Source organism: Aptenodytes patagonicus, chromosome Z (genome assembly GCF_965638725.1).
Source record: "Aptenodytes patagonicus chromosome Z, bAptPat1.pri.cur, whole genome shotgun sequence".
NCBI lineage: Eukaryota > Metazoa > Chordata > Aves > Sphenisciformes > Spheniscidae > Aptenodytes > Aptenodytes patagonicus.
Genome location: NC_134982.1, coordinates 65,285,184 through 65,303,297, shown reverse-complemented (window position 1 = coordinate 65,303,297; position 18,114 = coordinate 65,285,184). Strand labels below are relative to the sequence as shown.

Genomic DNA, 18,114 nt, shown 5'->3' with positions numbered 1-18,114 from the left:
TTGGCTACATAGTTCAAGACAGAGAGTAGTCAATTACAGGCAGAAAATCTGTATGCAAGCAAGAAGAGCAGTGAAAGACCCTAGGGTGCATGGCCTGTGGGGAAAGACTTGGTTTGTGCTGCTGAGAGAGGAGGATGCTGAACAAAGGAGCATTTTAATAACCTTTGAATTCATAAGAAATGGTTGCAGGAAACAGATCACCATGATAGACAAACTGTTAACTGCAACAAAAAGACTCAGAACTTTATAAAATACTTTCCAGTCATAAGAGTAGCAAAATTATTTGGTAGATTGCACAAGGAAGTGGCAGTGTCTTCATTGCTGTAGGTCTTTAAGAACAAGTGAGACAAGCATCTATCTCACATAACCCTCCCCGGGGCACAGGGATAGCCTGGACAACCTTGCAAAAGTCTTTCCAGCCCCCTCGTTCTGTACTCCACCACTAATAACACAGAATCATAGAATCATAGAATCATTAAGGTTGGAAAAGACCTCTAAGATCATTGAGTCCAACCATTGACCCAACACCACCAAAACAAACATTCAGTTTGTTATCCAACTGCTAAGGTTTTGAGGGAAGAGGAGAAGGGGAAATGCTATGCCAAGTTGGAATTAATTCAAGACTGTGCTATATAAACAGATAACACCCATCATTACATCTCCCTATAATAATTACTATTGTTCCTTATCCTATGCTGAGCATTAGCTGTCAGCAAATAATAGATGTAAGCATTTCTAGATTTACTAGTTTATTTAGCATCAGATCGCTCATGCAAGCCACTTAAAAATAGACTTCCCACCATCAAAGCATATTCTCATGGCTTATCAGCATTTCCATGCAAGCACACAAGCAGGTACATTGGTCCCAAGTACAATACACTGAAACAACAAAACTGTCAATATTTTCCTGGTTCCAATTTATCTCTGGTTCATTTGCACAGTATCAGAAAAGTTATGACACAAACAGGCTTAGTCTGAAGTAAAAGTGTACAGTTAAACAAGCAGTCCATAAACTTCTATTTAGTCACTAACATCTTTGTTAGTACAAGCAAACAGTGTTGACAGTACAGGATTTCTTACACATAAAGCAGTAAAAGGAGTGAGGTACACAGAACATGGAGCTAATTTGAGAAAGTCTAATAGATATATGACATTTTTCATTGTTATTATTGAGTCCAGCCGCCATTGCTCTGAGATCAACGAGCTTCTGTAACAGGCTTATAAAATACTTTGTGTTACAAGTCAATAGCACCATTTGTCTGTTTGTCTTGGAAGCATCAGCACATACCCTAACCATGCAGCATATACTCCTCTTGAATTAACAGAAGCACAAAATTCCCTGCTTATGGTCTGGTCCTCATCCAGCCTCAAAGCCAAGAGCCACCAGGAGCCTCCAAACCAAGGCCAAGCCAGACACAAGCCCTTAATGTATCACATTTCTTCAGGTTAAAACCAGTTTAAGCTAATGAACTCCTGGAGCAGCCAGACAGACTCTGCTTGGTGCATCCCAGGCTTGCAAGGGCACGGTAGTATAGCTCCTTGGGACTAACAAACTGCTTCCCCCAGGTGAGACAGACTCAGTGACTCTTCCCCTCTTCTCCCACTCCCTCGCAAGCTGGATCAGCCACCCTTGCTGTTCTGAAAGACCATCCTGTTTATCTTAGTCTTAGGGACTAGGGTTCACCCTCCACCTCTCCATCTTTCCTTCTCCCTGACCACCTAATCACTTCAGAGTTAATTTTCTCACAAGCATAGGCCTCTCAACACTGTGTATTCTGAAAAAAAACCCCAACCCAACCAAACCCCAAAACAATGTCTCTTATGGAACATTAAATGAAATTTCTGCTATTTAATCAGAAGCGTTAGCATGACTTCCCACGAGCATGTGTTGTGAACAAGGAAGCAGTTCCTGTTGTGCATAATAGCATGAAGACACAGCTGGGGTTAGCTCTCAGCAGCTAGTAGTTTAACTGTTCTTGTTTCTAATTACTTTCAGTAAAAAATATCTTAGTTTGTAATTATTGTTTCCCTGCAGCCAAGATGGTAAAGATTTGAGCAGAGCAAATGAGGCACCCACCGCTACACTGAGGGTAGTAGGTTGGTGGTGGCACCAGCCTGGGACCCTCTGCAGGGTCCCATGGATCACTGTCATTCCCAAGGAAGATACTTCTCAGGGAGGACACTGCTGCAGCAGGATTTAGAAAATCCTTCAAAGATTTTCTTTTTTCTAAATATGCGTCCAGTACATTTGCTTAGTTTTATGAAATGTTTCTTGACAAAATCCTGTTCACCATTAAAGACTACTCCAGGACCCATAGCAAGCTGAGGAAGAGACTGGGAGCCATATTAATAGTACAAAAAAACCAGCTGTGATGTCTTACAAATTAAAAGTGGGATCAGTGGTGAGGTTTTTCCACCTAGAGGAGGCTGGCGTGGGATACATTTGTGGTACTTTCATAAACATGGCTGATGTTGATGTCTGGAAGATAACAGAAATCAGGGAACCTGAGACCTTGGAGGAAACACTTATAGACACTTTTCCCCTTATTCTTTGTCCAGACAAAGCTAAGAAGGAGCTCTCTTTGGTGTGGTCCGTAGCAAAATCCTCTGGTGTTTTTGTTGTGGGAATTTATTGTTTGGCTGTACTTAGGAATTTGTGGTGGTGGTTGTGCTCGTTCATGTAAAGTTAGCATTTGTAAGTAACACAATCATGCCTTGGGATCTGTTTTTTTTTCTAGATACCCTGGTTCTTGCAGGTATGGTAGCTATAATTTCTCACAGTGCAACACAGCTATTTGGAGCTAACATTTGAAGGGTTTTGTGGTTAATGTCTGTAAAAATTGTGCCTTAATCTGCAAAGATATTCTCACACAGGTGCCTTTATTGCTGTGGCTAGGCCAATTGATTTAAATGGGCCTAGTCATTTTGGTTAACTTCAAGCAGAAGTGTAAGATGGAGCTCAACAGCAACGTCTCAGATATATGGCTCTTAAACAGCCATGGGTCTTTGCACTTTACTCTTCATACACCCTGTTTGGTTAGTTAAGTATGATAATCTGATGAGGTAATTTGATCACTGGACATTTGCAAAACCTACAGCTCCTCTGGCTTGTCTGGGAGGGAGAGAGAATTCCTTGGGCAGGATTAAAACAACATTATCTCATCACAACTAATGTGGTGCCCAACACTATTGCTTTGACAGGGGTTGGAAGAGAGCCTCCGTCAAGGCTGCAGTGTCAAGTAGACATGGATGAACAACTGTTGGCTTTGTGCACAATTAATTTAAATTTCCTAGATTAATGAAAAAGCTTTCTCTTGGAAGGAATAGCTCGAAAGGACATGGCAGATGATACTGAGGGCTGATAGGATAAAGCAGACCCCTATGCACAGTTCTGTGGATGAATAAATACGACTCAGTGGCTACTGGAACATAGGGCCTCTGGGATAGATCACATGCCATTTGCAGCTGTAAATCATACCCAATGGCTTGCCTCAGCTTTTGAGTTACCAGAATAACTGCCTAATGTCTACGACATAGTAATTTCAACTAGGAGAGCCATTCCAGATCCACCTAACATGGGACTAAGAATTACAGCCTTTTTTCTCTTTGATAGTCTTTCCCTGTATGTACATATGCAGATGCAATGACTGGCTCCACACAGTTTTGTATTATAAAGCAGATCATTATTTACAGTTCCAGACAACAAATGGGACCAAGTGTTATGAACTGACTTCACTGTTTCTTCTGCCAACACTGTGAGTGGCAATGCTGCATAAAATATGATACTAAGTATATCAACCGGTATTAAGTAAATGATATTAAGAAGATCATTGGTCATAGCACACATGATATTTTTCAGAGTTCCTAAGCCTGATGTGCTTCTTTCGATTGACCTAAACCACATCTTCTCCACGGAAGGAAAAAGATGCCGTTGACAATGGAGCTTCCTGGTTCTGAGGAGCAGAACCTGGCATGGTGCTGTTCTTGTGCCACTTTGCTCTGAACCCCTCACCCCAAGTGTTAGCAGCTCGTACAGGCAAAGCATTTACAGCAGCCCAGGTGCCTTTATTTTCTATTGGGAAACTAACTCAAGGAGCTGAATCCTTTTCTGGTTCTGTCTGGCATTTGTTGCATAGCACTGGGCTATTTCTGTCAGCCAGGTATAGGCTCTTGAGAAAGGAAACAGAAGGTGCCAGAAAACGGCATGAGTCTAGGAAATGGGGAGGGAAAGGAGAAACACCTCTCCCTGGGTACTAACTGGCAATGACAAATTACACCGAGTGGCTCACAGAGGAATATATTTATACTTGACCAGTAAAGCCTAGACTCTTTTGGGAGCACAAGCAACTCAGAAGAGCAGGAGTGAAACCATCTGACAGACCAAAGGGCAACAGCAGATTTGTCAGGGCAGTGCAGCTGAAACCTGCCAAGCGTCAGATGGCTCTTCTCCCACTGACTGGCAGCTGACAGCTCTTCCTGGGTGCCCCATGGGGTCCAGGGCCAGGAAAAAAGATGAAGCATAAAGGGGAAGAAAAACAACAAGCCGTTTGGCCATGAATGCATGTTAACACTTGTTCTTGAAACCAGTTTCAAATGGAAAAACAGAAAAGATCGCTTTCTTTTAAGCTTTGCTCTTTATGTATTGTCATATAACCCCCTGGAATGCTGCAATTTTCAGGTGGACAGAAAAAAGTAGCCGATACAATGGGAGGAGCTCTATGCTACTTAATAGGAGCGAACACATGCTGTTTAAAATACCTGGGCCAGTAAACATCTTCCTGATACACAAGTTAAGGGTTAGATTATCAGTTCTTGGTCACATGTGCTGTGGATGGAGCATCACTGGGCAGGGGCCTCTGGTGCAGTTTAGGGCAGCTCTAACCCATCACAAAATGCTGTCCTTTTGTTGTCACCCCACTTTGGCTCGTGTCCTGAGCATGCAAAAGAACGAGGGCACTGAAGTGCTCTTTTCCCAGTTGTGTCTTGGTATGAAGGAGCCAAAGCCGGGGAAAATTCTGTAGTACTGTATTTATTAATCTTTCATACCTTGATATCCATTACACTGAATTTCATCCAGTGATGATCTGTGTATACAAGAATGTGAAACACTATGGTTTCAGTTCTAGCCGAGTAACGCTGGCAAAGGGCAAAAGACGGCTTAAAAGGTTACTGTGACTGTTAATGCAGGCATGGCTCTTAGGAGACTGTTCAGCAGTCTCTGCCTCCCTTTTGATAAATTTATATATTTGTGTGTGTGTGTACACATATATGTTTTAATATATATCTATAATTTTATTGATAAGTTCAGAATTGGGCCACTTTGACTATTCCATTCTGTTCCTGCTTCTGTACTATGCCTATCCCCACAATATCTGAATGCCTTCCAATAATGACCAAGTTCATGACTGCGTTCATGTCCTCTGTTCCAGTCTGGAGGGGTAGAAGTGCATGCAATGCAGGGGGTTTTTTTTGCTTTTGCTGGATTTTTAGTTATATGCATGTACATTGTTCCATCCTTATATAAGTTAGAGGATTCACACTCCAAGGGATGCTCTCCATATTTGCACTGACCCTCCATCAGTCTTCACTGAATTACTCTGGCCAGAAGTTGTACCTTCCAGACAGAAAGCAAAATTTTGCTTATGTGGAGAACCTTGAGTCTTGTCAGTAAAACTTTATACAGGTTCTGGAACTAAGATCTTTACATTCCAGATATAACTAGACTACGTAATTATTTTATTCCTATTTTTCTCCTCTTTGTTCCTTATAATTTTATTTTCTTCTTATTTTGCAGTGCAGCTGGTGGTTTTTGTTCCATGTGCAGGGGCTTATCAGGGAAGCTAAATTTCTTTATACAAAAGCAGAATTAACTCTCACTATTGTGGTTGTATGTTCTAACTGAAATTAGTCTGAAAGGGAGGAAAGGACATTCTTTGAGCTACTAGTGTTTTATAAAGCAACTTTAAGGATGTTCTGAGCTGTCTCTTCGTTTACCTTGGGTATCTTCAGGACTTGCTTGTATCCCTGCCGTTGCGCTCTAGGTGTAACTGTGCATCTTGCTTGGTCAGCCTCATTCCTGCTTTTCTGCCATGTAAGAAGATACCTTGTGTTACTTGAATGCCATGCCTACATAAGCTATACACTTGTAACCTGAGCAGCAACAAGGTAGACTCAGCCACACAAAACTGAGTTCTTCACCAGTAGAAATACACAGCCTCTGCACAAGCCAGGGGTCAAGGCACTGAGCTGAGACTCACGAGTGTCCGTCACTCTGTAAGCAGGCAATATGCAGGATGCTGTGCAAGGATCTGCTGGGAGTCCTCCACCCTACACTTCCATATGCCACTCTTAACCCCCCCCCATGCCCCCCCCGAGAGCTGCACTGCAGGGCTCTACATAACAGCATGCCCCAGGATGTATGCGGGAGCTGAGCGATAGCTGCCAATCGTTATTTGGAAATGGGTGTTTTTTTCTCCAGAGTCCTCCTGCATTTGCTGCTTAGCAGATACTGCTAGCCATCTGCTAAGTTGGACACTGACAACTCCTAGCATCTTCTTCCCTTTCCTTGCTGCTGGGCTGCAAAAAATGCGGTGTTGTCCTCACTTCCCCCACAGCTGCCAGCTGCGGCTGTGTTTCACTCGCAGTGCAAGTTGTAGGAGAAGGATCTTTATTTGGTAAGTGCTGAGGCCCGGCTGCCTGTGAGCCACAGCCTCCTCCAGCCTGGGACTCTCTGCTGATCTGAGCCCCTTCCAAAAACTTTTTGGTTGTTGCTTTTATCCTGCTCTAGTACCACATGGCTTTTCAGAGCACTTTGCTTTATTCACCGAGGCATGGGGTCCTTGCAAAGGGGATGGGGGGCACTTTTTGTCACTCTTCTCCGTGTGCCCGACAGCCTGCTCGCTCACGGGTACAGAGCCCTTAGTACCCTTCTTCTGAAGCACATGCTGTATCACAAATTTTTGCCTCGATGCTCTTTTGCATTCAAAAGTTTGATTACAGTGTATCTGTGTCTTTACAGCATGCTTGCACAATGCAAAGTACAAAGTTCAGCTAACAAACCAACACCGGGCTCATGCAGTGCAATTTACTGTGTCATCCGCAAAATGGCAAGCAAAAGTGTTCGAAATGACAGGAAATCTGTTCTATTTTGGAGTGAATCTTTCTGAACTTGTAAAAACCCCTGTTGTTGTGCAAAGGCAGGACGTTAGCTATTTAACAGCCATCAGATCCTCTGCCTAGCTCTCAGATATTAGACTTTAATTGGCTAATACTACAATCTGCCTCTAAAGGAAAAGTTTTGCTAAGTTCAAATGCTTCAGAAAGATGGCAAGGTTCCCCCTTTTGTACTTGAAGGACTTTGCTAATACATTGAACATTTTAAAACTTAAAGCTTAGGATTTCAACAGAAAAGAGCATCAGTAATTTTCTACCTAGTTTATAACCACAGATGTGGAACTGGTCCACCTCCAGTAGTTTTTGGGTGTGTTCATATTTTTCAGTGACAGTAAGACACTGGTGTTGCACTCCCAAGTCTGAATTATGGCAGATGCCACCGGGATGTGATTTTTCAGATGTAAACAATGCACGTTAACACTCCTTTCTTCAGTTATACATGCATACACCCTAGTGCTGTTCTTCCTTCTGTGTAGTACTTTCATACATAAGTAGGCATCATACTTTACTGAGTCACATATTGGTAATTCATTCAGCACAGACATGCTGATTGTTTCATATTGAGCATAATAAAAGAAAACTAAGCAAAACCAACTGAAGCCCCAGAGCCTTTATGCACAAGAATGAGCTGCCACCAAGATCATGCTGTCACAGAGAGGTCTCCAGTTGCATGGCATCAGTTCATATTTATGATATGCAAATTCAGCGAAGAGTAACTTTAAGAATCAGCTGGGACTACTTTTTAGCTCAACAAACCATGTCTCAGATGAAGATATTTCGCTCAAGCACTCATAGGTGTGCAATGACTGTGCAGCCGGCCCCACTTCTGCAGATTAGAAGCAACTACTCCAAACAAAGGAGGAAACGTTACAGAAATCCAACCACTCCCGTCAAACCTCCGCATTGACCAAACTCGCATGGCTTCACCTCTGTAATCGGGGGAGGAGGGCTGTGGCTGAGAAATGCATTTGTCCTGCAGTCGCCTCGCAGGAGGTAAGACAGACAGTAAAAAGTCAGACAGGTGGATGTACCTATCACTTTCTCCAAAGTGATTAGTCTTACTGTACTTGTTTTCAAGGAAAAATCTGCAAAAGTGTCTCGTTGGCCTGCTCACACCTGCCATGCCCCCACCAGCTGTTTCAGCTGACCTCAAAGTGTGACACCTGGGAAAAGGAGGGATGCACATACTTTAAATTTCAACTGCGCTTAATTAGCAAACCTTTTTTTAGAAGTTCAAAGAGTTATAAGAAACGGATAAAAAATCTCAAGTACAATACATTCATTAGCATGCATTCTCACCTAGTAAAGACAATATCTTTAATCTTTCTTTTTATATTAATCTAGATTACATTTTATTTATCAAACCTACCGTAGGAATAACATTGTATTACCCTTTAATTTCATCAGGAAATGTAGCTACTGAATGTTTTATTGATGACTTGTTTGTCCAGTAGCTGGTATTTTTTTTCAAGGCAAGTTGTGCAAGGCTTAACTTAACATAAAAACAATTAAAGCAAAAGAGGAATGTTGAGTGTACTAGGGTGTTAGGCAACTATCAGTATTAAAAAGTTTAACAAACACAAATGACATTGTTGTACATCAAGTTCTTTTTGCCATTTCTGTAACATATCAATAACATTACGAAATTCATGTGCTATCAAAGCGATAACAAACAAATGTAAACAGTCATACATACTGATGCATGTCAGTTTTTCAATTCCTATCAACTATGTTCAACAAAAAAATCAAGATAGCTGAAGAGCCTGACCCTAATTTTGCAAGCTGATCCATGCACTTAAGCTTTTAACTTAAGACACAGGAGCTCTGGGGGATGCAAGATCTGTGCTGGTGGATCACTTCACAGGAGGAGTCTTTTGTTAGGAAAATCTGGACTAATTATGCTCACAAGTGGAAACTGGTTACTCATGAGGCTAAACTATCTGGGAAGCAACTGGATTATACTGCTTGCTCCCAGACCTTGTATAAGAGTGTTTCCCCAGAGCAAAATCATTAAGTTGTGGAATAGCTTTCTTCAAGCATTTACAGCTTGATAATTGCAGATTATTCCCTTAGGCCCTATAAAAACGTCTTCTAGCTGCACAGTTTAGAAATTAATGAATAAATATAACAGTATTTCAAAAATTTGCATCTACCGTAATCCCCTTTCAGTTCCCTATCGTTTTGTTTTGCTAACACTTTACTAGAGAATGAAATGGCAGAAATCTGAGTAATTTTGGTTGTCATTAAAATACTTTATATAAACAGGAAAAGGCAGAATAAGGCATTCTCAACACAAGCTTGAGGAACATACGTTTTCATGCCCAGTGGAACTAACATTTCAATTTCTTCCCAGAAGTAGTGGAATGTTTTTTGCATATAAATCCCCAAATATTTTTTGAATTTTACACATAAAAAGCATTATTTCGTACATGAGTTTTAAAAGCATTGGCTTGGTATTTCCTTCCCTTTTGTCTGCTGCAGAACTATGAATCTGGAAGGAAGCAGTTCAAAGAAACTCACGACATACAGAAGACACCTACTTTCATAAAACCAAATTAAATAGTATTTTGTTTCAAATGCCATCTAGAAACACTGGATAGATGTATATGAAGTATACGCATTATGGTAGGTAGTTATTCATCCCCATGTTTTCACCTGCCGGTATTACTGCAAATAACACTGTTTCCATGACATGCCTTATGGAACAGTTTACTATTTTCATAAGCAGTCACATGCATTGAAGGTAGAATCACCAGCCAGTGCATTTGGCACCCCAAAGCAGAACCAGAGAGGCCAAGCTTACGAATCTCTCTTGCTGAATGACAAGTTAGCTGGTGTATGAAATGACAGATCTCAGCTGAAACAAGGAAGCACATTGGCCTAAGACATTTCTTCTGGAGTTGCTTCTGCTTCCTGAGTGGGTTTCTCTTCGGGTTTGCAGTCATGGACGGGAGACGGGTTACGGCTGGGCTTGTTGCTATCATGCGTGCTGTGACCGCTGGCACTGCCGAGGCGAGTTGATGCCACCACAGCTTTTACTGCAGCCTGAGAAAGAGAGGATCAAGCAAACGTTCCTTAAAGGACACGGTCTGTCAGCACTGCAGCCTTAGCATCATCCCGTTAGGGAACGTAACTGCGTTTAGTCTTCATGGTAATGTGACATTCAGATACCTGCCTGGGCCTGGACAGATTTAGAAGGCCACCTGAAATACTGGACTGAGGTTTAAAATTCCTGCTTTCACAAGGTTACAAGTTGGCCAACATGAACAGAATTTTTTTTTCAGCTGCACATGCTGCATTTTTTTTTAGAAACTACTTCAGATCTCCTGTGTTGAAGTTAGATGGCAAAAAGAACGTTATCTTCTGTCATGATAGTAACAGTATTAGCACTGATTATTCCATGAAAAGTTCACAAAGGGAAACAATATTTATCACTATTGCATATGCCAAGCATAACGGTGCAGAGCATACGGGCAGCCTCCTATGTATATATATAAATATGCATTGGGGATAGGCTCTCATATCACATAAAATGTCACAAAATGAAGACACACATTAAGACAGTTATCTTAGCCCTTGCCTTGAAGAGTCTTATTGCCTGAAAAAAACAAACATACAGAGGTGAGAAAAAGAAAAACTAATCTCTGTGTATGACAAGTCTAGCTATTTTTGACTTGGCTAGCTTTTTGCTTAGGCATCACAGAAGAAGCGGGTCTGCAGGAAGGGATGAGGAGTATAGCAAGTTTTGTGGGTGGTTGGAGAGGTAACCATGCAAGAAAAAAAAAAGAAAGAAAAAGAAGATGCTAATGACAAGAGACTATATAAACATTGGCAAGAAAGAAGAATCAGCTAATACAGAATATGAAGTCAAAGTACAAGGCATGAGCCAATGAAAGTGTCAATAATTTTGAAAGTGAGATTACAAATTACAAATAGAACATGCCACTCAATGATATTATAATGTATAAAGATACTTTTAATGTAATTTACTCTCACTAGCCATGTGGGTGTTTATGAAACAAATTCCACACAACCTATGAAAAACCAATCATGACTGAGAGTTTTAGAGTTATTCTATAAAAATATGTCCTTACGTAAAGAAAGCTTGCTGCTGGACTTGAATGTTGGGAAAGAGAGGATAATTTTGTATTATTCTTATTAACAAAAAAACAACTAAAGCATGTATTCCCTACCTGGTTTTCTGCTTTGTTCTTATTTTTTGGACAGGAATTAATTGTCTAAAAATTTACGGTCATTTTATACATGTATGTGTGCAAAACTATTAACTCTACAATAACTGCTAACTCCAGTTAATTCTCTTAATAATTGGAGATTTGGTCATTTAATCTTTAATAGAAAAGCAATGAAGAAATACACTTATAAAAAGTTTAAAAATAAAACCAGCTTTTAAACACAGAAGTATAAATTGATTGACTATAGGGATCTAAATAAACTGGGCTCCAAAAAAATCTCATTGGTGATCAAAGGTGTAAAAATATAAAGAGAATCAAAATCAAAACATGCATAAAGGGTACGTGTTTCTTTGTGACCTCCTGGGCAGGGAATGTAATAGCTCACTCAGAAATAATGAAACTTATGGCTCTGCTCATGCTCTGAAATAATTTTCATATAACAACATTGCATGGCATCTTCAGTGAACACACAGCAATCCTGCTGTAAGGCTACAGAAATCTTTCTGAAGAGAACAATGTTAATAGACACGTTTAGTCAATTCTGCATGGGCAAAGCATCACTGTGAATTATATCTACAGTGTCTGAGATCTTTGTAAATGACAAAACTTTTTTCTTTGCCCTGTAGAGATTCTCTGTCATAGTTCCCTAATAATACTGAAAAAAAAGAGCAAAAACAAAGTTAAGGATCATTGTGAATTTGGTTTTGCATGGGGTTTGTAAAGCTCTCAGACAAGATGCTTTTTTACTCTTATTCCCCAGGGCTACAAGGGCAGCTTCACTGTAGCTGTGGGTAATAATTTCTGTGCTGAAGCATCCCTGGAAGTCTCTCCTAAGCAGACACAAATCTTTAACAACTGAGGAAGGGATTAGGGGAGAAGAAAGTTTCCCGATGTTATGTCAATTAGATGCTCAGCTGCCTGTCGTTTGCACCTAAAAATGTTTCCCTGCTCCTTCCCATGGTAGATATGTAGACTAGATGGTAAAGGAGCATATTGGTGACTCAAAACCTAATGTTATTTTCAGCACAGGTCCCACCTGCACTCCTGCCTTGCAGCGCTTAATTTCCAGATAAAGAATGCTATTGCACATTTGCTCTCAGAGGTACTTAGAAATGCATGTTTTGGGCCTGTTAATCTCAGTCCACACATTTTGTGGACCTACACATCTGAAATGCTGACTCTAGATCATACAGAAGGATGGCTTAAGCTCCTGCTTTGTATTGATAGGTATAGAAACTGAGGGTGGCTTACAGATCAAAATATGCTATAGTAGATTAAATATCTTCCAGATTTATGGATGCTCATGAAGAAACTACTCAGAATTTTGTTCTTTCTGGTCAATACTCTAAGGACGCACAAGCAGTACAGGACATGGATGGACAGAAGCAAGGAAGGAAGAAGGGAAGAAAGGAAGGAAGGAAGGTAAGGAATTTGCGAAAGCTGTGTACATTCTCAGCAGTTCGTTCTGTGTAGATAGAGTTTTCACTCAACCTCACATTTTTATTTGTTTGGCTGCAGACATCAACTAAATCAGCTTCAACTTTTTCATCTTCATCAGTCATCTTAAATAAAAAGCTTCCATACCAGTATGGAATGTTGTCCTGAAAAGTGTGCAAGGTTTCTGCAAGGCTACTAATTTAATTGCATGCTTTCACAGCCAAAACAGAGACTATGTCCAGAGACTTGCCTTAAGTTTACGCCGAGCATTGAATTCTTGAAGTTTCTTTTGTGCATTGTCCATATGTGCAAAGTTTGCTGCCTTCCCTGTAACCCATGGGTGCTGCAAAGCCTGTAGAGTGGTGAGGCGTTTCTTGGGGTCTAAAACAATCAACTTTTTAACCTGCAGCACAAGGAAGAAATACGGAAGACTGTTAACCTTATTCTTCATTTACATTAACGAGCTTTGCATTTTGGAGCTTTGGTCTTGGTTTGAAAAGTGCCTTAGTGAAACACATTCTAAGAAACCAACAAGAATTTGTGTACAGGTCTTTGCACATATTTTGTTTCTGGCATTTCTTGGTCCTCCATAAATAATATCTGAATAAGACAGCTGCTAAGGGGGAAGAGAGGAGGAAAAGAATCAACTGGTTACCAACATTTGAAAGAGGATGTACCAATGCAGCGGGCCTGAATCCACCATAGGCTGTTGTATGTCTGAATTGTGACATAAACCCTAAGAGATGCTCAAAATACCCCCAGCCAGGCAGTTATCTTAGCAGTATCCCCACTTTTGGATTTCGACAAGGTTTAAGTTGGATTAGAAAGTTTAAATTCTAGTGTATGTAACTCATGCAGACTTGTACTATGCAGTCACTGCCAGGTACATCACAAATGAAATGTTTCTTTCAGTCACCGTAAAACCACATGTACACGTGAGTTAAAAAGTACTGTACAAGTATTTCTCTCTTAGCTCACTCTGAAACTAATGCTGTTTATGCCATTCTTTCTGCTATTGAGACCAGGGAAGCTGCACCTCTCCAAACACAACAGTAGGACATTTTTGGGACATCAGTGGTACAAACTGCTAGGTACAAAGTGTGTCCAGGCAAGCTACATTTCATGGGTTTTGCTGTGTGTCTGGACAAGTGATGTTTTTTAAAAAAAGAAGGGTAGGATGGAGTAAAGAAGTACACGGATGGTACTCAGCAGAGCCACACTTATGCAACTCTCCTGACTGTGCACTCTTGGAGCAGAGTGCAAGTGATGGCACAGGGCTCCACCACTGCCATGTGCCCAAGCGTGAGGGGAGGACTTGCTTCAGGGCTCTCTGAACTTTCCTCACAAAAAGCTATTAAAGAAAGACAGTGCCCTGAAGCAGGTGCAGAAGAACAGTCATCGTGAAGAATACCCACTGTGTGTCCACACAAGACAAATGAACACCCCAGAACTGCCCACAGCATGGGTTTTGAGAGCCACGGCCTTCATCCTTACTTACAACTTGCTATACAGTGTTCAAACCTGAAACTCTGAGCTTTACTGTAACAAAATGGTAAGGACCAGTTTGGACCAAAGCTCTCTGTATACAATAAAGAGCAGCTTTGATGCAGGCTGCTGTTTATCTGGGTTTTGACGACAAAAGGAAGTAAATGGTATTTTTTTGACCTTAGAAAAACTTCACATCAAATACAACAACAAGAAAGTACTTTGAACTTCTACAGTCCTTCCATTTGAGGCATCCTGAAGTACTTTATAAATACTAATTATGTGGTATTTTATGGCACAGTTTGTATAAGCAATATGGAACTGAGCATTTGTGTCTTCATTGCTAATGAAATAACTGAATTGTGCAAGTTATTGTTGACTAAAAATCAAACTCAAGCATACCTATCTTTGCAGATCAGTGTCTCCTGGATCCAATTTACTTTATCCAGTAAAAAAAGAATACAGTGCAGATAGCACGCCAGCCCTTGCATTTTGCTTATGGACCATATTGAAAAGTAATGAGTCTTTTCTCATCTACTGAGAAAAAGCTTAAATGGACAGAAAAAAGCTGTCAGCAAAAGTGTGTGTGGGGGGGCTTCACTCCTTTTTATATTCTTCCTCCAAAGTTCAGACTTGAAAACTGCACAAAATACAGGGCTTGTTTCTACGTTCCCCTGAAGGTGGTTGCCCTGCAAAGAGGAATGACGAAACACCTCAGAGCTAGCATGAAAAGTAGGCATGCATGAACACTGGGACAGCTGCCAACAATTTGTGGCTTAGTTCACAGAAGGACCTGAACATCCACAGTTTTGAGTGCAAAATTACAGCACTGGACTAACAGCGGATATTTAACAGCACCATAATATACCAGAGATAAGAAGAAGAAAAGCAAGGAGCCATATGAATAATTAATTAAGCAATTATTCTGACCCCACCCCAAAATGGACTCTCTTTCTCAGTGGAAGTGATACTATCCAAATACATATCAGCAAAGATACTCCAGTCTCATTTTTGCTTTACTTACTAAATCCTTGGCATTCAGAGACACGTCATCCCACCAGGGGGACACAAAGTCATATTCACAGTTCAGGATTCTCTTAAACATGTACTGATCTCCCCTTTCATCATAAAATGGTTCAAAGCCACAAAGTCTGCAAAGATAACAAAGAAAGAAATTTATCAAAGATTAATTAGTCTTGGGCTGTTAGAAACAGTTCCTGGTATTCTCTTTCCCTACTTTGTGTCCTGTACTCCACTTTGGGATACCAGACCTGGATATACTTACAAATTCCTAATTCTACAGAGCAGAGCAAAATGTGGTCATAGCATTCATAAGCACTGGGAAAGGCTGATCAAATTGTAAATTTTCCATTTTCACATGGAAATTGGAACTATTAATATAGGGACTTAACATAAGAATAGCCATGCAACAGCTGATACCTGTTTACCTTCTACATGCCAATAAGTATTTTCTAGCAGCTCTTTGCTCTGCTGGTCTCAGGCTGAAGTCCCTTGGACTATTTAGTCATTCCTCAGTCTGAAACTTTGCTCATCCCTGCTTTCTTCTGTGAGTCTTCTCCAGCCGTGTGTCTTTCTAAAGTGGGTGCAAACACCATTCAGTGTGGGCACACCACAGAGTTGCAAATTAGCATAATGATGTTTTCTATTTTAATCTCCATTTCTTTGCTAACAATTCTTGACCTTGGATCTGGTTTTCTGGACTGTTTACAAGCACAGAGTTAACATGTTCATAGAGGAATTATCAGAATCCCTGTAACTCTTTCCTGAGAGGTAGGAATTAGCTGAGGAACCACACTTTACTTGTGAAGTTAAAAGTTTTTATATGTCCATTTCAGACTGTTTTTTGATTATGTTCATCACTGTATGTTATTAAAACCTCTGGCAGGTTTTAATAATCAGCCCTCATCCTCACCTAGGTAACCTACATATTATCAAGAAATTTTGTAATCTCACTAATGACTGCATTTATGAATATATTGAATAATACAGATCCCGACACAGATCCACACAGCTGGCCCTGGGGAAAGCAAACTCATAGAAGTGGTTTCCATTTATATAATGTCCTTTTTTGTCGCTTCATTGCACTTTAATCATGCCTGCACACATAATCAGATGTTTTAAAGTGAACTTCCTATTCAACCAATATGTGTTCTGAGCTAAACAGAAAGTCTGTCTGCTACTCTGCCTCCAGAAAATGCAACAAGCAATGAGATGATGACAGGAAAACAACAGCAGACTGTAAAGAATAAGACAGCAACAAATCTAGAAAATTTAACCTTACATTTTAGCTTGTTCTTATATTTTTAAACCCAACCAGTGTGCTTACTGTCCAGAAAAAGGAGACAGATGTTCAAGGAAGAAATGTGTTTCTGAGAGTGGTGTGTAGCCATGGGTGCAACAGCTGCATCACTGTGCACTGCTGAAAAACTCCACTGTAAGCACATTCTGGGTGTGTCATTAATTTCCAAGTCTGGCAGAGATGGGTTAAAACACAAGGATCCAACCTCCAAGTACCGTGTGCTTCAGTAGGTGGAAGCCAGCCATGGTCCCTCTGCTGCTCCCCTCCTGTTTGCCTGCCTCTCCCACCACCATTTCTGAGCTTGCTTCAGGTCGGCTCCTATCCCCACGGAGCACTTTTGCTGAGCAGCATTGTTGGGCCACTAACTGGTTCAGCCAAAACTGGCTTCTGAATACCAGGTAACTGATGACATACAGTGAGACCATTGCTTAAGACTTGCTGTGACTGTGTTTGAGGCCTTCTAAGTGATTCTCTATTTACTTCTGAAAATATTTTTGTCATAACTCACTACTATCACCTATTTTTGTCTTATTAACAATTTCTATGGATATGCTTCTACCTAAAAAAAATTTCACTTCAGCAGACAGATTAGATGAATAAAACTAGAGGTGTGATTTCAAATTAGATAAATTAAACCAGGGTAAGACCCAGCATGGCTGCTCTTGATTTAATTTAAACCAGGATTATGCTGATTCATTTTAAATCAATTACCTACCAAATAAAGAAAAATCAATGTAAACAGCTTCAAAATCAATTAGAAATGACCAGACAGTGTTTTATGCCCTTTTAAGTAAGTTAGTAAAAAAACCACCTTTAATTAAATCCATGCAATTTTGACTACAGGCAAAGCCTCTGTATTTGTTGACCACTATCTGCATCTCAAATGTGCACTTGCATTTCTAACCTGCTGCAGGAGTACAAAAGGACTGGTACTCTTTGCTGTTAAAACTATAAATGGGGCTTCCTTGGAATTATGACAGTTATCATCAATAGGTCTTAATATAATTGGCCTCAGGAATAATTGTTCAGTCAAAACGTGTCAAAGGTTTTCTTAATCACATGTTAAGTCCACTTTGTATTGGTGAGAAGATACAGTTTTACGCACGTCTCCTGTAGCACGGTAGTTAACTCTTAAATACACTCTATTTTGGAGGCACATACAACAATGTGTTTTTTTGACTGTACATAAGTGCATTCCCTCTACTAAACTATGAGACTGAGACATGCAACACTGTCCTTGAGGCTGCAGGATTAATCAATTAGTTACTGTACATGTACCTTTCTGGCCTCAGCTTCTAACCCATCAGAAATGTTGACACACAAAGCTTTACACTCAATAGAAGAGTTTTAAATGTGGAGTATTATTAAAGCTAAATAGAAGAGATGGCCAAGTGGACTTGACTAGCACCCTTTTTGCCTGGCTTGCTCCTGTAGGTCAAATTTGATTTCAAGATGGGAGGAGGAGAGGAACAGAAGGAGGAAGAAGTAGAGGACTATCTGTACTGG

The 18,114-nt window shown here is 40.5% G+C and overlaps 1 protein-coding gene across 1 annotated transcript in view; it reads right to left on the bottom strand.

The window, feature by feature from the left end:
* Window positions 1–736: 736 nt before the first annotated feature.
* CAMK4 (calcium/calmodulin dependent protein kinase IV) overlaps window positions 737–18,114 on the bottom strand; it is a 186,203-nt gene continuing 168,825 nt past the window's right edge. Inside the window, exons 9-11 of the mRNA XM_076363191.1 lie at window positions 15,313–15,439; window positions 13,054–13,206; window positions 737–10,218 (exon numbers count right to left, since the gene is read on the bottom strand). Of these exons, the coding sequence (XP_076219306.1) occupies window positions 10,054–10,218; window positions 13,054–13,206; window positions 15,313–15,439 (445 nt within the window). The 3' untranslated portion in view covers window positions 737–10,053. The remainder of the gene's footprint in view (window positions 10,219–13,053; window positions 13,207–15,312; window positions 15,440–18,114) is intronic.